At 37.2% G+C, this 21,530-nt stretch overlaps 1 protein-coding gene across 1 annotated transcript in view; it reads right to left on the bottom strand.

Moving 5' to 3' along the window:
- Window positions 1-21,530, bottom strand: part of AK9 (adenylate kinase 9) — a 101,642-nt gene that overhangs the window by 44,790 nt on the left and 35,322 nt on the right. Inside the window, exons 12-20 of the mRNA XM_061131806.1 lie at window positions 18,931-19,072; window positions 16,226-16,333; window positions 16,060-16,137; window positions 13,875-13,958; window positions 10,232-10,380; window positions 7,582-7,738; window positions 6,545-6,659; window positions 3,884-3,960; window positions 1,392-1,544 (exon numbers count right to left, since the gene is read on the bottom strand). Of these exons, the coding sequence (XP_060987789.1) occupies window positions 1,392-1,544; window positions 3,884-3,960; window positions 6,545-6,659; window positions 7,582-7,738; window positions 10,232-10,380; window positions 13,875-13,958; window positions 16,060-16,137; window positions 16,226-16,333; window positions 18,931-19,072 (1,063 nt within the window). The remainder of the gene's footprint in view (window positions 1-1,391; window positions 1,545-3,883; window positions 3,961-6,544; window positions 6,660-7,581; window positions 7,739-10,231; window positions 10,381-13,874; window positions 13,959-16,059; window positions 16,138-16,225; window positions 16,334-18,930; window positions 19,073-21,530) is intronic.

Below are 21,530 nucleotides of genomic sequence, written 5' to 3'. Positions count from 1 at the left end.
GTTGTGGGTGTAGGTGTGGTGAAACTAAGGAGAATCTCAATTAATAGCACTGTTGAAGATACAGATCAACAACTGCTTTTCTGGATAATAAAAGACAGGATTCACGTACAGATCTTGTGTAGATAGTTTCAGGGAAGGAAGGACTAATTATCTTTCTTCTCTCCCCTTAGTCTTTCCTAGTTCTGAGACACAAGTTTTGTGTGTCTCACATACACACACATATATATTTTAAAAATCTATATATAGCCATTCCGTAAAACTGTGAAAACTGTCCTGCAAGTTAGCTAAGATAATAGTTGGGTCCTCTTTCTATAGAATCTATAATGTTTAATACTCAAGAGAAGAGGGAGTAATTCAATACTAATTGTGCCTCAAGGTATTTATGAGCCTCGCTTCCACCATGGTGAAGTGCCGAATCTTGCTGCTTAAGTCCACTCTCCAGTCCTGAGAGTGACTTTTGTTGCCTTATTGACTCCTTCTTGCCCTGTCCCAACCCACCAGACTGGACATTTGAGGAGGGCTGGCTTCATGGGTATATAAGTGGTGCGGGTGTCCTGTAACTCTTGCCCAGAATGGCCCCATACTTTAAAGCACTTTGGTTGTCATTTTGATCTTTGAGTCGAGTTTTGTAAGCAAAATCCAAAGGGACTCCAGCGGGACAATAGGGCACACCTGTGAGCAGAGATACGCGTGATCTGTCTGCCATTCTTTGCCATCTCATTCCCATGAGCGTTCCTGATACCCCATCATGAGCACAGAATTCTAAGAGGACCCACAATGTGTGGGAATAAGTGTGACTTAGTGATTTTGGGGATGGGAAGATGCTGACAGGCCTGACCATGGTTCCCCTTCAAATTAGAACTTGCTCCAGATGCAGAATGAAGGTAATGGCATTTAAAGAGGCATGAATGACCATGGAACCTCATCACATCCTTTCTTAGGCTTGTATTTAAAAGTGGCATTGGGGCAACATAGAGATGAATGGTAAAATTCATGCTTAAGAACTTAAAATTTTAATTTTTCTTTACTTAGAATGACTTTAAACAGCAAACATAAAGTACTATGACAAGTTAAGAGAGACCAAGGAAGGAAAGAAAGAGCTTCATATTCTTGTACTTTTAATGAGTCTTTTTTCCTGATTTTTGAACATTGTGCCCCCCCCAAATTATATAGCAGACCCTGACAAGAGTGCCAGCACCAGGGCAGAGCACTCAGCTTTCCTACCATACTTTTAGCCACCTGCTGCTCTCTGGGGGCACATCTCTGCAATCTCAGCCTGCTTCCACTTTATACCACATCAACACACATACACACACACACACACACATGCACACAAACATGCCCATAGGCAGCAGTGGAATTAAGGACACACTCTTTAATAAAAGTCTAACCTGATTCGTGTTCTGTTTCTGGGACTTCAAAAATGTCAGACTCCTCGTGTAAGACCCCCCTGGTCTCCTCAGCAACCTCAGGGGCCTCAGACCCTTCGTGAAGTTCAGACTCCTCACCTTCAATATCCTCAAAAGCCTCGGCTTCATCTTCTTCTACTGTTAGAAAAAAATGAGAGGAAATAAATTATTTAGTTTCATTCAGCAGATATTTAATTGGGAACAACCCCTGGAGCATGATGCTTAATGAAAAAGATAGATACAGTCTCTATATGTTATATCTATTAAAATACAATATAAGATATATTCCCAAATATATGCCATAGCATACAGCAGTCACAAATATTATAAAAGCAAAAGACAGGAAACAGCCCAAATATCCATTTAATCAGTCAGTCAGTTCAGTTCAGTCGCTCAGTCATGTCTCTTTGCGACCCCGTGAATCGCAGCACACCAGGCCTCCCTGTCTATCACCGACTCCCGGAGTTTACTCAAACACATGTCCATCCAGCTATCTCATCCTCTGTTGTCCCCTTCTCCTCCTGCCCCCAATCCCTCCCAGCATCAGGGTCTTTTCAAATGAGTCAACTCTTCAAATCAGGTGGCCAAAGTATTGGAGTTTCAGCTTCAACATCAGTCCTTCCAATGAACACCCAGGACTGATCTCCTTTAGGATGGACTGGTTGGATCTCCTTGCAGTCCAAGGGACTCTCAAGAGTCTTCTCCAACACCACAGTTCAAAAGCATCAATTCTTTGGCGCTCAGCTTTCTTCACAGTCCAACTCTCACATCCATACATGACCACTGGAAAAACCATAGCCTTGACTAGATGGACCTTTGTTGACAAAGTAATGTCTCTGCTTTTTAATATGCTGTCTAGGTTGGTCATAACTTTCCTTCCAAGGAGTAAGCGTCTTTTAATTTCATGGCTGCAATCACCATCTGCAGTGATTTTAGAGCCCCAGAAATAAAGTCTGACACTATTTCCACTGTTTCCCCATCTATTTCCCATGAAGTGATGGGACCAGATGCCATAATCTTAGTTTTCTGAATGTTGAGCTTTAAGCCAACTTTTTCACTCTCCTCTTTCACTTTCATCAAGAGGCTCTTTAGTTCTTCACTTTCTGCCATAAGGGTGGTGTCATCTGCATATCTGAGGTTATTGATATTTCTGCCGGCAATCTTAATTCCAGCTTGTGCTTCCTCCAGCCCAGCGTTTCTCATGATGTACTCTGCATACAAGTTAAATAAGTAGGGTGACAATATACAGCCTTGATGTACTCCATTTCCTATTTGGAACCAGTCTGTTGTTCCACGTCCAGTTCTAACTATTGCTTCCTGACCTGCACACAGGTTTCTCAAGAGGCAGGTCAGGTGGTCTGGTATTCCCATCTCTTTCAGAATTTTCCACAGTCCATTTAATAGGGAATGGCTATTCCTACACTCTCCGTTACATAGCCACAAGCCACATGTGGCTACTGAGCACTTGAAATGTGGCTAGTCCAAACAGAGATGTGCAGTGAGTATAAAATACACAATGGACTTCAGAGACTTTGTGTGAAAAAGTGTATATAAAAATATATCAATAGTTTTTGCATTGATTATATGCATTAATCAATGTTAATTAAATTTAACATAATTTGCATTATGTTAAAATAATAATTTAGATATAGTATATATATATTTTTTCATTTATTTTTATTAGTTGGAGGCTAATTACTTTACAATATTGTAGTGGTTTTTGCCATACATTGACATGAATCAGCCATGGATTTACATGTGTTCCCCATCCCGATCCATATTAAATAAAATATACAGTTGGTTTTCTGAAGCTTCAGGTTCTGTATCCATGGATTCAACCAACCACATATTGAAAATATTTTTTTTTTAAATTTCAGATAGTTCCAAAAAGCAAAATTTGAATTTGCTGCATGCTGGCAACTATTTACATAGCATTTACACTTTATTAGACATTATAAGTTATCTAGAGATGATTTAAAGTATATGCCGATGTGTTTAGGTTATACACACATACTATGCCATTTTATATAAGGGACTTAAGAATTCATGAATTTTTGGTATCTGCAGGAGTCCTGGGACCAATTCCTGATGGATATTGAGGGATGACTGTAATTAATTTCATTTGTTTCTTTTTATTTTTTATGTGCCTACTAGAAAATTTAAAGACATGTTGCACATGCTGGTCCTGCTGTGTATCCATCTTACAAGGTGGATGAGTAGGTGTCTGTGTCAGGAATCCATTTTCTGAGAATTCATTACTGCTGTGACCATACAATGTATTATCCAAATTGGAACACAATGAGATGGAGAGGAAGTCAAACAAATATTTCAGGAACCTGGGCATAAACCTGGACTCTAATGGGCAACCTGGGAAACAAGGTCACTCTGTTTATAATTCTCTGTAAATACTGCAACTTTGCAGTCACAATACAAAATCAAATGACACATTATTAATCATATAATCTTGTGTTTGCCTTTTGCTTTTGCAGCCAGAGCTTCCAATAGCTTTCGATTTTCTTCTTCTATTCTCAATGCCTCTTCCTTGACTTTTCTGAAATGAAAAGGTCCAAAATGTAGTTACCTTTGGAAATTCAAATAGCTTACAATATCATAGATTTTAAGGCTTATAATGGTAAAAATAAAGAATAAATCATTTATAATATTCACTATACTTTTTACTTTACCACATAAACATTTAATTTACTCATATTGGGGCTAGTTAATTTTCAGAATTTTTTGTGTGTTTTGGGGATTTTTTTTTTTGGTAAGAAAAATTAAAATGTTGTATTTTTAAAAACTCTGGCTATTAATTAGGAAACCTGGAAAAAGTAATAAAGGATTGTCTAACTCTAAGCTGGGAGAATTTGTATCATTTTCCCTCTGATTAAATGAGAAATGTTCACAAGATAGAGTTAAGTGAAAAAAGGTATAATATAAAACTATGTATAATACAAATTTTTTCTTTAAAAATGTATATAAATAAAGATTAAAAGACTAGAATAAAATGAATCAAACTGTTAATAGCAATTATCTATGGATGGTGGCATTCTGATAGTTTTTAAATTTTACTTCACATTTTTTGCACTTTAAATTTTTTTCTGTATGAATAAGTTGAAAATTTGCAAATTTTCTTTGCATTCAGAAAATTAATTTATTTTCTTTCCAACAAAGTAATGATGAAATTTAAAGAGGTTTGGGATAAGGAATCTGTTTTTTCATTAGGGTTGAAGAACTGGGAATTTAGCCCTCAGGTATTGGCATACTATTACACAAAGAAACATGTATAAGAATGTTGACTGCATCTTTAAAAACAGTATCGAAAAACTGTATCAAGCAGTCACCAACAGGGGACCAGTTAAGTGGAGTAGAGCCCATTCATGAGTAGGCCACTCTGGACAGTCTTCTTCAGACTGTTCTGTAGGTGGGTCATTCTCTCATACTCCGTGTTCTTTTGGTGTCCTTTTCCCCTTCCTTTGAAAATCTTTATACATATTCTCTTCAGATATATTACTACACCTCTCTTCCCAACAATGTGTATCTTGTTTTTATTTATTTTTGGCTGTACTGGGTCTTTGTTGCTGCACCTGGGCTCTTTTCTAGTTGCAGCAAGCAGGGGGCTACTCTCTAGTTGCGGTGCTTGAGCTTCACATTGAGGTGGCTTCTCTTGTTGCAGAGCATGGGCTTTAGGGTGTGTGGGCTTCAGTAGTTGCAGCTCACAGACTCTAGACTGTGGGTTCTATAGCTGTGGTACATGGACTTGGTTGCCCTGAGACATGTGGAATCTTCCCAGACCAGGGATTGAACCGGTGTCCTCTGAACTGGCAGGCAGATTCGTAACCACTGGACCACAAAGCCTGTTTCTTGTTAATAGGAAGTATTAAGTCTCACTATATTCTAAACCCTGTGACCCTGTGATCCAGACTGAAGTCTTAGTGTAATTTTAGTTCTCTTGTTCATGACCCAGACCTTTGAGACTACTGAGCATTATTTCTGCATGCCTTCCCTACTTGGTAGTGTGTGAATTGGCAATTCTTCTACTTATCCTAGTTAGGTAGGGCTCTTTTGTGATGCTTTCCTCATTCAAAACCTGGATACTATATGTTGCTGCTGCTAATAATCTAAGATCTGACAAGGAGGAGGAAGAATTTTGCTGCCAGTTTCTAGCTACTTCCATATACTACTTGGGTAGATCAAAGACAAATGGTGATAAAAGAAATTATCTTGCATTTGACCAGCACATTTGGAAACTGATGCTGGAAAACATGTAGAATCAGCATGTCTGTAGATATTTGGCCAAAAATGTAATTCTAAAGCCTATGAATTTTATCTCTTTTCCAACCAAGTTGCATTGCATCTCTGACCAATTTTTTTTTAAGTATTTTATTTATTTATTTATTTGGCTGCACCAAGTCTTAATGTGGCATGTGGGATCTAGTTACTCCACCAGGGATTGAGTTGACATCCTCCATATTGGGAGCTCAGAGTCTTAGCCACTGAACCATCAGGAAGACCCAAGAATAAGCACTTGATGTTGAACCTATCAGTTATAAATAACTAGTCTTGTTCTTTACCTTATGTAGAACTTAGTCAAGCTTTGAATTTTAGTTTTATGACACAAGTGTATTTTCACTTTTTATATTATTTCTTTGACTTGTGGATTCTAGTTAGTAAAATTAAGTCACAGATAAATACAGTAGAAAAAATATACTTTCTCTATGTTCATTTTTAAAAATATATTTATTTATTTGACTGCACTGGGTCTTAGTTGCAAGATTCAAACTCTTAGTTGAGGCATATGGGATCTAGTTCCCTGACCAAGGATCGAACCCAGGCCCCCTACACTGGGAGCTCGAAGTTTTAGCCCCTGGACTACCAGGACATTTTTTTCGCAAAGTCTTTTGAAAGTAAACATTTGCTTTAGAATGTCTGATTTGGGACTGTAAAAACATCCACAGCTATGTACTTTAGAGATTCTGGCAATATTTGTGAAATTACTATTTTTCTTAGAATTAGAATTGGATCTTGTTAGTAGGCCTGTTTTGATGTTAAAGACATTTTATAAATATAAATTATAAGTATATTTTTAACAGTTGTAAGAGGTTAATTAATCTCATTTATTGTCCCAGGCAGATTACCTTGCTGCTTCTTCCTGTTTTCTTTCCTTTAGTAGTTCATCTAATAATCTTTCTAAAATCTTAGAGTCAATTTCTTGTTTATTCTTTAAATACAGTCTATTATATAAATATTTTCCTGAAATAGAGATAAAGAGTAATATTAATTTTGAAGCTCTACCAAATATAGTGAGATATATTTTGGAAATTAGAAATGAAAAATTATTTCTGTCTATATCCAAATATATTTTCCTTTAAGTATTTATCTAAATAGAGCCCAGAATTTTTGAGATCATCTTAAATCCTTTTAAAAAGGTATATATAAGTAACTATAAGTTACTAAAACTATAGTAACTTATAGTTACTTTAACTATACTTTTAACTATAGTAACTACAAGTACTTTTAGTACTTATAGAGGTACTATAAGTAACTAAAACATATAAAATAGTATAATATAGCCTCCCCTCTGGAAATTCTCTTTTCAAATATATTTCCTTAAGATGCAAAATAACAATATTTTTGGCTCCCTTGTCAAAGATTAGTTGACTATATATGTGTGAGTTTATCTCTGGGCTCTTTATTCAGTTTGACTGGTCTATGTCATTTTTTTTCTGGTAGTGCCGTAATTTTTTATTATTATAGCTTTACACACAGTGACAGAATAATTAAAATTTAGTTCTGCTATCTTTATGTACTTAGTATTTCCCATTTGAGGGGAAAAAGGATTAACAGATAGTTTTGCCCTCAGCCTTATATATTTTTTACTCAGAAGTTATAATGCTGACTGGGAAGAGGGTTGTTAAATCCTCAGCCCCAAGGAATAATGACAAGAGCCTGCTGGAGCAACCAGTGACCTAGCATACCATCCGTGGCCACCTACTCAGTGGTTGGATGTTTCCTTTTGTGTACCTCTAGGTCATGAAGGGACTGCTGGGGTGGTATTTGTTTTACCCAGGGAAGGTAGAGAGTTTTCCATTTTATATTTCATAAAAATATAAACTAAAAATATTATCAGCAGTAAAAACTTCACTCTGAATTGACATGATAAGTATTTACCAACCATTGTTTTCTATGTCTGATAAACAGATGACTAAATCAGGTAGAACTCCTTTGTCGACTAAGGCCATCCAGAGGTCTTTCATAAGAGGGAAGTTGTCCAGTATCCATCCTCCATATTTGGGGGCACCATAAAACCTGTTCTTGTTTTCTTCAACTATCTGTGAAAAATGACACTCTGAAATTACCATCATAGGTACCCAAGTCAAGGACGTTACCCTGATACATCACTTTCCTGGATGTTAACCAAATATCTTTTGAGTTCTTCTGACTTTCAGGAAAAAAAAAAAAAAAAAGAGCCACTTAATTTTAAAAGAGAAACAATTCAAAAGCACTAAAGCTGTACATTAAGAACAAGAAGCAAAAGCCTCTGCTAAACAAATATAACAAAACCTGCTTGCTATATCTTATTCAGTATTACAGAATCTAGGTCCTGATTCAGAAGGTCAAGGGCAGGGCCCATGAGTCTGTATTTCTAACATGGTCTCGGTGACAATGGTTCCTGGTCCACTCTTTGAGTCACCAGGTCCGTGCTCAGCCTGACTTTTTAAGTGACAATGCTCTTTACTTCCCTTTAGATTTTTAGCCTTTAATGTGAGAGCTGAGAGGTCCTGAGATGTTTACTAACAGCTGTAGAAAGAAACTGGTTCAAAACAAATCTTGCAGGTGCTTTGTGAGTTCTGCTAAACTATCCCCCACCTGCCACCCAATTATAACAACTTCAATACAAATATGGAGATTAGTGATGTGGATCTGTGAATACACCAATTCTGAAGGTTATAAACAAATCTGTATGAAATCAGGAAGTCATAGAATATTAGAAGTCAAGGGAAAGAAATCTTGAGAGGACCAGTGTAGCCCTTTGGCTTATGCAGATTTACCTGCTTTTTGAAATTTCCATGTGGATGAAGAGCATTTTGGGAAAAAAAAAAGAATTTTAAACACTTTGAAAAGTTTCACATAGGAGAATTAGGAGGGAAAAGCTATAATGAAGTAGTATAAGTGAAATAAGTTAAAGAAAGACAAATACTATATGACCTCACTTATTGTGGAATCTAGAAAAACCAAATTCATATAATCAGAGAAGAGATTGGTGGCTGACAGAGACAGAGGAAGAGGTGGGGGAAAATGGATGAAACGGTCAAAAGGTAGGGCTTCCCCGGTGGCTCAGCAGTAAAGAATTCACTGGCAAAGCAGGAGCCATAAGAGATGGGGGTTTGATCCCTGGGTCAGGAAGATCCCCTGGAGGAGGGCATGGCAACCCACTCCAGTATTCTTGCCTAGAGAATCCCATGGACAGAGGAGCCTGGCAGGCTACAGTCCACAGGATCACAGAGTTGGACACTACTGAAGCAACTTAGCATGCACACATGCATGGTCAAAAGGTACAAACTTCCAGTTACAAGATAAATAAGTACTGAGGGTATAGCGTACAACAGTTAACATTACTGTATTGTATATTTGAAAGTTGCTAAGAGAGTAGATCTTGAAAGTTCTCACCACACGTACACACATATCTAGCTACCACTGAGCACATGGTAGTTAATTATTGGGTTCTATGTCACCTCCCCTACCTGACTTACAGCTCCTTAACAGGAAGAGTTTTGTTTAATTCATCTTCATATCCCCTGGCTCTAGCACAGCAGGTGTTCAGAATGTTTCTAAAGGAATAAATTGATGACAGAACAACTGAAAGAAATACAGAGGTTGAAAGATATCTCTGGGAAGCTCAGAGGGGAATAACAACTTGCCTTGGATATAGCCTGGGGCTCGAGGGTTTTACCCACTGTGTCATAATTTCAAATTATATCATTTTCAAATTACAGAGGCATACAGAAGAAGTTTACTGAAAGACCCAAAGTGATTTGTTCTCTTCAACTTTTGCTCTGAATGCTTACACAAGGTCTCTGTACAAAACGGATCCATACAGTCTTCATAAGTATTCTGATTTACTATGGGTAGGACGTAGGACCTGAAGCTTTATTTTCCCCTTAGATTGGAAAATCAATGGTGTGTCCATCTATCTCTTCCATGAACACATGTTCAATATGGTTGGATGAAATTAGTTAGCTATAGAACAAAATTTGTGTTGGTTTACATATAATTAGCTCATAGATGAAAAGTCTACCTTCGATACTTGCTTAATATATGTTATCTTTTAACCAACTAAGCTGAATTAAAGATAATAAAAGTTAATGAAGAATAAACATCACAGCTATGAAATTATATTGTAAAACTGTTGATAAGGGTTTCCCTGATGGCTCAGTGGGTAAAGAATCCACCTGTAATGCAGGAGACACAAGAGACGTGGGTTCAATCCCTGGGTCAGGAAGATCCCCTGGAGAAGGAAATGGCAACCCACTCCAGTATTCTTGCATGGAAAACCCCAAAGACAGAGGAGCCTGGTGGGCTATAGTTCAAAGGGTCGAAAAGAGTCAGACACGACTAAGCATGCAGATGCATTGATGAAAAATTTATAAGCAACTAGGGTACATTACATAATAACAGTGTTACTGTAAAATGCACATGAATTAGAAGGCTATAGATTTCAACACTGTCATATGGGATTCAAAAATAATTGTACATATACCAGGTTAACATTTTCTCAGATACTGTTAAATCAGAGATAAAAATAAAGATTCTGGATTTCTTACCTCTTGGAGAACTTCATCTAAGATTTCAGCAATTTTTTCATGTGGCTGTTCAAAGTTCATATCCTTTGCCATTTTTACTGTCTCATTTATTATGGAAAGAACTTCTGGATGATCAGCAGTTACTTCTTCTATCTCATAGTCTGTCACATCTAAAGTAAAATAAATAAACAAATTAATGCCATTAATAATTTTAGTAGACAATGTTATTTGCAACAGAACATGATCGTAAATACCTAACCTAAGGAAGCACTCTTGGTGTTACTGCTGAACATGCCAGAAAAAGGGAGAAATAGACCAGGGAGGAAATAAATCTGGAATCACAAAATAGTAGAACAGTGGCTTAAAGCCAGTGCATCAGAATGAAAGCATATGAGGCAAGAAAAAAACTCATGTCAGGCAGGAGTAAAAACTTAGAAAACCAGGGAGAAGAGGTAGGAACCAAAGGCTTCCAGGAGTCAAGTTAAAAGACAGCCAACTAAAGAATGAGTCAGAAAACAAAATAAATACTTTCAATTAATAATTGCATTTATTATTTATTTTTGGCTGTGCTGGATCTTTGTTGTTGTGTGGGCTTTTCTTTAGTTGGGGAAGAGTTCTAGTGGGGACTTTTCTCTAGTTTTGAAGACTTCTCTTGTTGTGGAGCATGGGTTCTAGGGCATGTGGGCTTCAGTAGTTGTAGCACGTGAGCTCATTAATTGCAGCTCCCGGGCTTTAGAGCATAGGTTCAATAGTTGCGGTGCACAGGCTTAGTAGCTCTGTGGCATGTGGGATCTTCCCAGACCAGAGATTGAACCCATGTCTCCTGCACTTGCAGACTGGTTTTTTACCACTGAGCCACCAGGGAAGCCCTAAATTATATGCATGAGACTACATGGGACAATAAAAGGGCAGGAGGTGGGCAAGAGGATGGAAGGCATACGTGGCATAGGCTGGTGTTTCAGGTGTTAGCCTTGATTCCTGCCTCACTGTGTCCTGAATGCTTTCTTACGTAGCTGAGCTGGCTTATAGGCTGCACGGTAATATAAACATTCATCCAGGTGTCTAACAGGACATGAGGTTGGCAGCTCCACCAGACTCTTCTACCTCGGCCTTTTCAGTAGTACTTTCTGAGCTCCATCCACCAGGGTCTCCTGCCAGAGCCTAATTGATCCTCTCCCAGAAAAAATCCAAAAGGACTTTTGAGGAGTAGCTGCCTGCTGCCCTCCCTGTCACGAAGTGAGAAGTCTGTTCTCAGAGATACAGAAAACCAGCAATTCCTGGATAGTCAGAGGTAAGAACCCAAGATCTTCCCGTAGCCTGGGAAAGGGGACATGAGGAAGCAGAAATAGCCAGGCAAAAATACTAAATGTGCCAGAAGATACTACTTGCCTACACAATATGCAGTTCTCCTTTCCCTTAGTAATAGAATGTTGATTTTGTTAGGGTCAGCAATGTGCCTAGCTATTTAAAAACACTATATCTCCTAACTTCCCTTATATTGATAGTTTCACTGGTAGATAAAGTGCAAGAAGAATTTTGGCGGGGGGGGTGAGTCTTGTTGTTTTCTCTTTAAAGAGAAATAACTCAGCAGTGGCCACAGGACTGGAAAAGGTCAGTTTTCATTCCAGTCCCAAAGAAAGGTAATGCCAAAGAATGCTCAAACTACCACACAATTGCACTCATCTCACACGCTAGTAAAGTGATGCTCAAAATTCTCCAAACCAGGCTTCAGCAACACGTGAACCATGAACTTCCAGATGTTCAAGCTGGTTTTAGAAAAGGCAGTGGAACAAGGGATCAAATTGCCAACATCCGCTGGATCATTGAAAAAAGCAAGAGAATTCCAGAAAAACATCTATTTCTGCTTTACTGACTATGCAAAAGCCTTTGACTGTGTGGATCACAATAAACTGTGGAAAATTCTGAAAGAGATGGGAATACCAGACCACCTGACCTGCCTCTTGAGAAATCTGTATGCAGGTCAGGAAGCAACAGTTAGAACTGGACATGGAACAACAGACTGGTTCCAAATAGGAAAAGGAGTACGTCAAGGCTGTATACTGTCACCCTGCTTATTTAACTTATATGCAGAGTACATCATGAGAAACGCTGGGCTGGAAGAAGCACAAGCTGGAATCAAGATTGCCAGGAGAAATATCAATAACCTCAGATATGCAGATGACACCACACTTATGGCAGAAAGTGAAGAACTAAAGAGCCTCTTGATGAAAGTGAAAGAGGAGAGTGAAAAAGTTGGCTTAAAGCTCAACATTCAGAAAACTAGGATCATGGCATCTGGTCCCATCACTTCATGGCAAATAGATGGGGAAACAGTGGAAACAGTGGCTGACTTTATTTTCCGGGGCTCCAAAATCACTGCAGATGATGACTGCAGCCATGAAATTAAAAGATGCTTACTCCTTGGAAGGAAAGTTGTGACCAACCTAGACAGCATATTAAGAGCAGAGACATTACTTTGTCAACAAAGGTCCAACTAGTCAAGACTATGGTTTTTCCAGTGGTCATGTATGGATGTGAGAGTTGGACTATAAAGAAAGCTGAGCGCCGAAGAATTGAGGCTTTTGAACTGTAGTGTTGGTGAAGACTCTTGAGAGTCCCTTGGACTGCAAGGAGATCCAACCAGTCAATCCTAAAGGAGATTAGTCTTGGGTGTTCATTGGAAGGATGGATGTTGAAGCTCAAACTCCAATATTCTGGCCACCTGATACGAACAGTTGACTCATTGGAAAAGACCCTGATGCTGGGAGGGATTGGGGGCAGGAAGAGATGGGGACGACAGAGGATGAGATGGTTGGATGGCATCACTGACTCAATGGACATGGGTCTGGGTGGACTCCGGGAGTTGGTGATAGACAAGGAGGCCTGGCGTGCTGCAGTTCATGGGATCACAAAGAGTTGGACATGACTGAGTGACTGAACTGAACTGAACTGACTGAACTCAGCTGGATGGAGTGCTATTTTTTTTTCTCTTGCCTTTTGCCTCTTCTTGCCCACTGATGTAATAACTGGCATACTAGCAGCCATCTTGTGAATTATAATGGCAGCCACTTGCCAGGAATGACAGAACAGAAAGACAGATATCCTATCTTTCCAATATTCTTGTTCATGAAAACAGTATATCACATATTCTTCTATCTGTGTTCCTGCATGTCCAACTGTTCATATTATAGTAGTCTTTAAGACAGAGTAAAGGTTTCTCTGATAGCTCAGTTGGTAAAGAATCCACCCGCAAGCAGAAGACCCCAGTTTTATTCCTGGGTTGGGAAGATCCCCTGGAGAAAGGATAGGCTACCCACTCCAGTATTCCTGGGCTTCCCTTGTGGCTCAGCTGGTAAAGAATCTGCCTGCAATGCGGGAGACCTGGGTTTGACCCCTGGGTTGGGAAGATCCCCTGGAGAAGGGAAGGGCTACCCACTCCAGTATCCTGGCCTAGAGAATTCCATGGACTGTATAGTCAGTCCATGGGGCAGGGGTGGGGAAAGAGTTAGACATGACTGAGTGACTTTCACTTAAGATAGAGTAAGTGAATATTAATAAGATTTTTAAATAAAAAAGTACATGGTTATCCTTCAAAATTCTGAAGGAACTATTTGTGATTTTTACCACAGTCTAAGAAAACCAAATCACCCTAGTAATAATTTACCTTTTTTGGAATCCTTCTTTCGATCTCGATTAGAGTCTTGCTGACTTCTTTGAAGTGTAAACATTTCATTTATTTCTTTTTCACCTGAAAATAAAACTCTATTAAACACATAAAGAACAGTACTTAAACTGTAGGTGATTCCTAAGGAAGATTGTGGTATGGGCCCAAGGACCCAGGACTCAATGCTCCTAATTTCTTAAAAAGTTAAAACAACAACCATAATAATCAAATAGGTAGACATATTTATCAGCAGTAGAAAATCAGATAACAAAACCAGGAGTAATTTCAGTTTCATACGATGCCAGTGGCTGTAAATTGGAAAAAAAAATAAAAATTTCCCTTCCTGATGTCACAACAGACTCTTTGGCTCCAAGAGGTAAAAGCTGTGCTTATCTCAGGCACATGAGGGACAGAGGTTGTCTTTTACCATGGCACGCCGGCAGTGCTGGCAATCCTCTGGCAGTGAGTAGAGGTACTGATGATGTTTCTACATTGGATGGCTTCCCCTAAAGAGGGAAGAGATAGTATGGGGCGGGGGGTAGCTTCTCTGTGTATGTATCGATGCTGGGAACTTTCCAGGAGCAGAGATGGGGTTCCCAGATGCCACTTGGCAAAAATTTTAATGTCCAGGTCCTTCTGTGAAGTGTGTGTGTGTGGGTGTGTGTGAGCATATGCAGGCTGGGAAAGGAGAATGCCATATATTTTTCTGCCAGTGCCCAGTTCAATTCTTACTCAGCTTGAAATAAACACAAGGCAAAGACACATCTGTCTGAATCAGGAGGAGGAACCAAATAAAAAAGATCAGCCCTACATTATATAACACAATAAACTGTAGATGGAATTGAAAGCTAAATACAAAAAGGCAGCGCCAACTTTAAAAAAAGTATACATGAAATCTCTGGTTGAGAGGAAGACTTTTAAGCCGGAAAGTAAATGGAAGAAATTAACAAATGAAAGTAATTATTTGACTATGAAAATGTGAAAAACTCTGCTACCTTAAAGTCAGCAAGGCGACTTAAAAGACAAACCACTCAATTTGGAAAAAAATATGAAAAATAAGTGACTGATACAGAACATTTATACTAAAACCATATAATTGATACAACAATTTAGAAAAATGGGCAAAAGACAAAAATGGTCACCTCAGAAAAGAAGAAATATAAATAGCTAACACAGTATTACAACACTAAACTTCAGAAATAATCAAATAAAAATTAAAATAATATTTAAGAAGAGAAAATATTGAGGAAACTAGGACATGTAGTTTGCATATTCCTGATGGGAACATAAATTGAAACTTTATGCAAAGCAATTTGACTCTCTATTACTTCTTACTCATTAAACTAGTAACTCCATTTGTGTCAACATGCAGGCAAAACTTTATGTAAAAAATTCAGTGGAAAAAAATTCATTGAATTTTTTGTAGTAGCAAAAATATAAGTTTTCAATGTAATGAACTAGTTAAAACTAATACCTCTAAGTAAAGAAATGATGCAATAATTTTACACTTGATCTTAGCCAAAAGGCCAAGAAGCAATATATGTAATAATTTTAAATGATGGTTAAATTATTTTCTAATGAAATTATACAATTAAATGTAACACAAATAAAAAATAAAAGTAGTTTACTTTGTATGCTCTTGATTATGGTAAAATATAAATTGAAAAGTTTTAGAAGAGTGTAAAGTGAAAGTGTTAGGAAGTCATGTCTGACTCTTTGTGACCCCATGGACAATTAGCCTGTTAGGCTCCTCTGTCCATTAAATTCTCTAGTCAAGAATACTGGAGTGGTAAATAACACTAAATGATAAACATTTCACAGCTACAACTCTGGATTTATGATGCTCTGATTCCAATCTGTTAAAGGAAGCAGAGAGCTTTTAAGAAAGAATTTATTATTGTACAATAATGATTGTATCATGTTTGGAAAGATACAGAAAATTTTAGAGAGCATTCCAACAGTATTAGACTTGTGTTCTGTTTTCTTCTTCATTCTAGTAGATTTATTTCTGTTCTACAGTTGGTCAGTTTAAATCTGTAAGAGGAAAACTTAACTCTTTTACTCCTAAAGTTTCCAATTTGAGGATGAGGGGAGAATACGTTTAAGCTTCAATATACACATGATAACATATGAAATAAATGGAAATAAAATCCACAAGCATGGCATTAGCAGCTCATTTTGTTACCATCTTTATCATCTGACTTCATTTTGGCTTCTCCACTGTCTTCTAAAGAGCTTTCTCTTTGGGATTCAAAAGCGAACACTGCAGTGAAAGAATAATACACTCTGTCAGCTAATCTTGTTTATACTAGGAAAGATTTGGCTAGTAACATTAGCAACATTTTCTTTACCATCTTCAAGTGACAACTGCAATTCTTCTGCACTTCTATATCCATCCGTTGGGATTTCCCTTTCCCTCCTTTCAGATTCTTCTTGAAGGTCTTTTGAAATTGACTGAGCTGTAAGATAGTAATTGACTGTGTTAGCAAAGGGTAGCTGGGGGGGCAGGTAGACAACCTTGAGCATGTGAGTTCTAACTGAGTCAATGCGACTTTTGTGAATCATTTGCTTTCCCTGTCTCAGTTTGAATCATTTGATCTTCCTGTCTCAATTTTTACTGGGCAAAAAGAGGATCATTCAACTGAAAACACAGTTGCAACATCAAATGAAATGATGGGTGTCAACAAAGAACATAGAAAAGGCTTGGCACGCTGGAAGGCTGCTCCAAGTTAGCTGCCATCTTTTGTATTATTATATTATATAACTTTCTATGTTAAAAAGCCTCAATATTTTCCACTGACAAAATTTCTTAAAAAAATATGTTGGAGTAAAATCCCTGGCCAAAAACAAGTCCAATTTTTTAAATTTTAAGAAGGGTTAACCTTATTGTCTGGGGGCTTTCCTGGTGACTCAGATGGTAAAAAATCTGCCTGCAATGCAGGAGACCTGGGTTGGGAAGGTCTGGAGAAGGGAATGGCAACCCACTCCAGTATTCTTGCCTGGAGACTCCCACGGACAGAGGAGTTCGGTGGTCTACAGTGCATGGGGTTACAAAGAGTCAGACGCGACTAAGTGACTAACACTAACCTTATTGTCAGATTTGGAATAATTAGTGAATTTGAAAAAGAAAAGAGATTTTGGTTTGCAGCATATAAGAGATATCATCTATTTCTATATTCTGGTGAGAAAAGACAATTTGTGGAAAGCTGTAAAATCTGTGATATCATGCCACAATTTGATGTGAAAGGAATCACGATAGACTCTGAAAAACATTATAGATCACTGTTCATCTTTAAGGAGCCTTGACTTCCTCTCTCCATCCAGGTTTCAATTAAATGTTCTTCCCTCTTCAGAGAGGTCTTTCCTGATCATCCTGACACCCCAGTGTCCATAACCCAATTACCACCTGCCCCATTACTGTGTTACATATGTTTTGGTTTATTTTTACCCTGTACCCGTTAAGGGCTTCTCAGGTGCCTCAATGTTTAAGAATCCACCTGCCAATGCAGGACATGTGGATTCAATTCCTGGGTCGGGAAGATCCCCTGGAGGAAGAAATGGCAATCCACTCCAGTATTCTTGCCTGGAAAATTCCATGGACAGGGGAGCCTGTCAGGCTACAATCCATGGGGTTGCAAAGAGTCAGACAGAACTGGGCATACACACCCTCTATTAACATGTAACTACCTCAAGGACAGGAGCTTCAAGTGTCTTGTTCACCTCTGTAGCTCAATGTTTAGAATAATACCTAACACAAGAAGGTGCTCAAGTGTTTGTTGAAAGAATCATTCATTTTTGAATGAATTCATTTTTAATTTAAAAATTATTCATTTTTAATGAATTTTGAATTCATTTCAAAATATTCAATTTTGAATTCAAAAATTCATTTTTGAATCAATTATTGATTTTTATTATTCAAAATTGAATGACAAGCCATCTTAGAAGTTTGGGTCAATATTTCCAGGTTGTCCAAGAGTATTTTTTAATTTTGGTCTTAATTCTGAAGATAATATGATAAACGGATAAATTCATTCTTTATTATCTGTGCTCAATCGCTCAGTTGTGTCTGACTCTTTGTGACCCTATGGACTGTAGCCCACCAGTTTCCTCTGTCCATGGGATTACTCAGACACGAATACTGGAGTTTGTTGCCATTTCCTATCCCAGGGGATCTTCCAAACGCAGGGACTGAACCTTTGTCTGCTGTGTTTCCTGCATTCCAGGCGGATTCTTTACCACTGATCCATGATCATTTGGATGGCATGTTATTTCAGTGCTGGTCTTTTTGTGGTTGTTTTTTGTAATCTCCCAGGCATCAGGTTGGACTTTCTTACTTAATTATAGGTTAATGAGAAAGAAGAGAGGCAGATTTATTAGGCAAAACCTGTGTTCTTTCCTAGCAAAAGCTCAATATTGCCATGCAAGAAGAAGTAAATTCCTTGATCTTTAAATAGTTTCAAGCATAGGAAATGATGGGAAGCTTTCCAGTGTATGTAAAAAGTTAGTGAAATCCTGATAGCAGATTCTGACAAATAGAGGATGTTCATGTCTTAGCTATGCCACCATCTGGATGAATTTCAGGAAGCCATTTAACCTCTTGTGCTTCTGTCTTCTCATAGATGACTTTTCCATTTATAACATTTTGTATCTGAAAATAATATTCCCCAAATAAAAACACTGAATTACAGTCAAGGCTGACACAGAGGCCTAGAACAACAGCAGAAGCAGCAACACCACAAACTCCATGAGTCAGACAAATTGTTGTTGTCATCGCCACTGGTGTAAATAAAGGTGTAAATTCTGCCCAGGAAGCAGATCCATAAAAGAAAAGAAATCGAAATTTGAAAGCTCTTTATGATTCCTTTCCTTAGAAGTCCAGAATTGGAATCTTTTTCTCAGTGTATGTTCGGGTTTATGTACACTCATTTCTTCAACCACTTATTCTGAGGCTGCAGTGTGCAAGATGCCAGGGATATCAAGACAAACAAACCAAGACCTTGCCCTCAGGTAGCCAGGCTTAACTACTGTTAAAACACACATTAAAAAAATAGTTCACCTTTTTTAGCTTGTAGTTCTAAGAGAAGCCGTTCTTTGACAACTTTAATGGCTGCTTCAGTGGCCTCAGCTATAGTGTTTCTGGTTAACATTTCAAGGGCTTTATCAAAACGTGGTTGAATTACTTTATCATAGTCAATTACCTGCAAAGAATATTTGAGAAAATCAATATAAGCACAAGTTACTCTGAAAACTAACCACATTGTTCATCAACATCTATTTCTATAGCTATACCTATGTATCTCAAAAATCTTAATGCTGCTTGAACTATGTTATTTTCAGAATTCACTGATTTTTTAAGTGCTAGCTTTCAAAGAAAGCTAGTATATATATTTATATATGTATGATCATGTAATATGTATTCAAATTACATATATATTTTAAACATCAACATTTTATTTATAGTCTACATACAATAAAAGGCACCCATTATAAGTACAGAGTTTGATGAGTTTTTACAAATATATACATAAAAACCACTACAATAAAAACATAGAACATTTTTATCACCCCCTAAAGTCTCCTCCTCATCCTTTATAGTCAGTGCCTGGACCTTAGTAACCCCTTTGTTTTCCATCAAATACAGATAAGTTTTGCCTTTTCTAGAATTTCATATAAATGGAACCAAACAGTATATAATCTTCCCCAAGCTTTTCTCCCTTAGCATAATGTTTTTGAGATTCAACAATATAACTATATGTCTCAGTAATCTATTCCTTTGTATTTTTGAGCAGTATAATTGTATGAATATGTTGTTTTTTAATTCATTCATCATGGACGTTTAGGTTGTTTCTAGTTTGGGCTATTATAAATAAAGAAGCAATGAACACTTGTGAGAAAGTCTTTTGGTGGACCTATGGTTTCATTTCTGTTGGATAAACAGCGAGGAGTAGAATTACTAGGTCATATGATAAGTGTATGTTTGACTTTATACTAAACCACTGAACTGTTTCCAGAGTGGTTGAAACTAGTTTATATTCCTAGCAGCAAAGTATTAAAATTGCAGTTATTCCACCTCATCATTAGCATTTGATTTTATGAATCTTTTACATTTTAGCCACCCTACTTGGTGAGAAATCTCATTGTATTGTAAATTTAACTATCCCTAATCACTAACAATTTAATGAGTGTATTGGTAGTTCATTTACTCATGTTTTTAAGCATATGTTCAACTTTTAAAAAACTAGGTTAGAATTCTACATATATTTTGGATATAAGTCTTTTGGTAGATAATATACTTAATACTGAATATTGGGATGTTAGATTTCTATATATGCCCTTTAAATTTAAATAATATTTTCATACTTCTAGATTCCATTTTTCTTTTCCTTCAATATGCTTGCATTATTTTATTTTATGCCAATAAAAATACATCCACACCATCATTTTTTTCACACCACTGTTTTTTAACTTAAAAATATGGCTTTATTGAGATATACCATCCAATTCGCACAGCTAAATTAATCCATTAATTTAAAAAATGTTTATTTTTAATTGGGGAATAATTGCTTTATTAATACAATATTGTATTGACTTTTGCCACACAACTCTGTGAATCAGCCATTAAGTATACATATGTCCCCTCCCTCTTGAAACTCCCTACCACCCCCCACCCCATTCTGCCCCTCTGGATTGTCACAGAGAACCACATTGAGCTCCCTGTGTTATATAGAACTTCCCATTAGCTATCTGGTTTATATATGGTAATGTATATGTTTCACTGCTACTCTCTCAATTTGCCCCACCCTCTGTCCCTGCCGTGTCCAGTCTTGTCTTTATGTCTGCATCTCTATTCCTGCCCTGCAAATAGGTTCATCAGTACCATTCTTCTAGATTCATTATATATGCATGAATATATGCCCTATCATTTTTAATGGATGTAAGTATTATATTAGATAAAAATATTACAACTTATTTAAAGTACCAATAATACATATTCAGATATACATGATTTTGCTATTATAAACTAGGCTATTGCTATGTATATATCTTTGATAGTTTCTTCAAGAAAAATCTATAGTTCAGAGGATATGCATAGATTTTAGACTTTTATAGATACGTCGAATAGCTATCCAGAATGGTTATACTCTAACCAGCAATGTATGAGAATGTACTTTCCTAATCCTAGCCACACATCAGTATTGGATGATTTTTCAACAGTGAGGTTGACATAATGTATCTCTGGGTTTTTTGGCCTCTCACTGATTATTAAGGTGACAATCCTTTTCTCATGTGTAATGGCTATTTGGATCAATTATTCCATGAATTGCCTGTTTGCTGTATTTTTCCACTGGGGCTTTTAAATATTGATTTGTAAAAATGCTTTACATTTTAAAATTATAATTCCTTTGCCTGACACATACTGTGATGATTTTAAAACATATCCACAAATCCTTTAATACTTTTTTCTTCAGAAGGTGAAGGCTAATTCCCATTTTCTTTAGTTAGGCAGGACTTAATGACTGACTTTAAATGAATATATTATGGTACATTTTTCATTTATAAAGTGAAAAGGCAAAGCAGAATAGTAGAAAATATTCATAATGTCTATAACAAAATATTTGTATGTATACAACGTAAGGAACTTCTGCCAATAATGAT

This window comes from Dama dama, chromosome 28, assembly GCF_033118175.1.
Source record: "Dama dama isolate Ldn47 chromosome 28, ASM3311817v1, whole genome shotgun sequence".
NCBI classification, from domain to species: Eukaryota; Metazoa; Chordata; class Mammalia; order Artiodactyla; family Cervidae; genus Dama; species Dama dama.
This window is presented reverse-complemented; position numbering and strand designations above follow the sequence as displayed.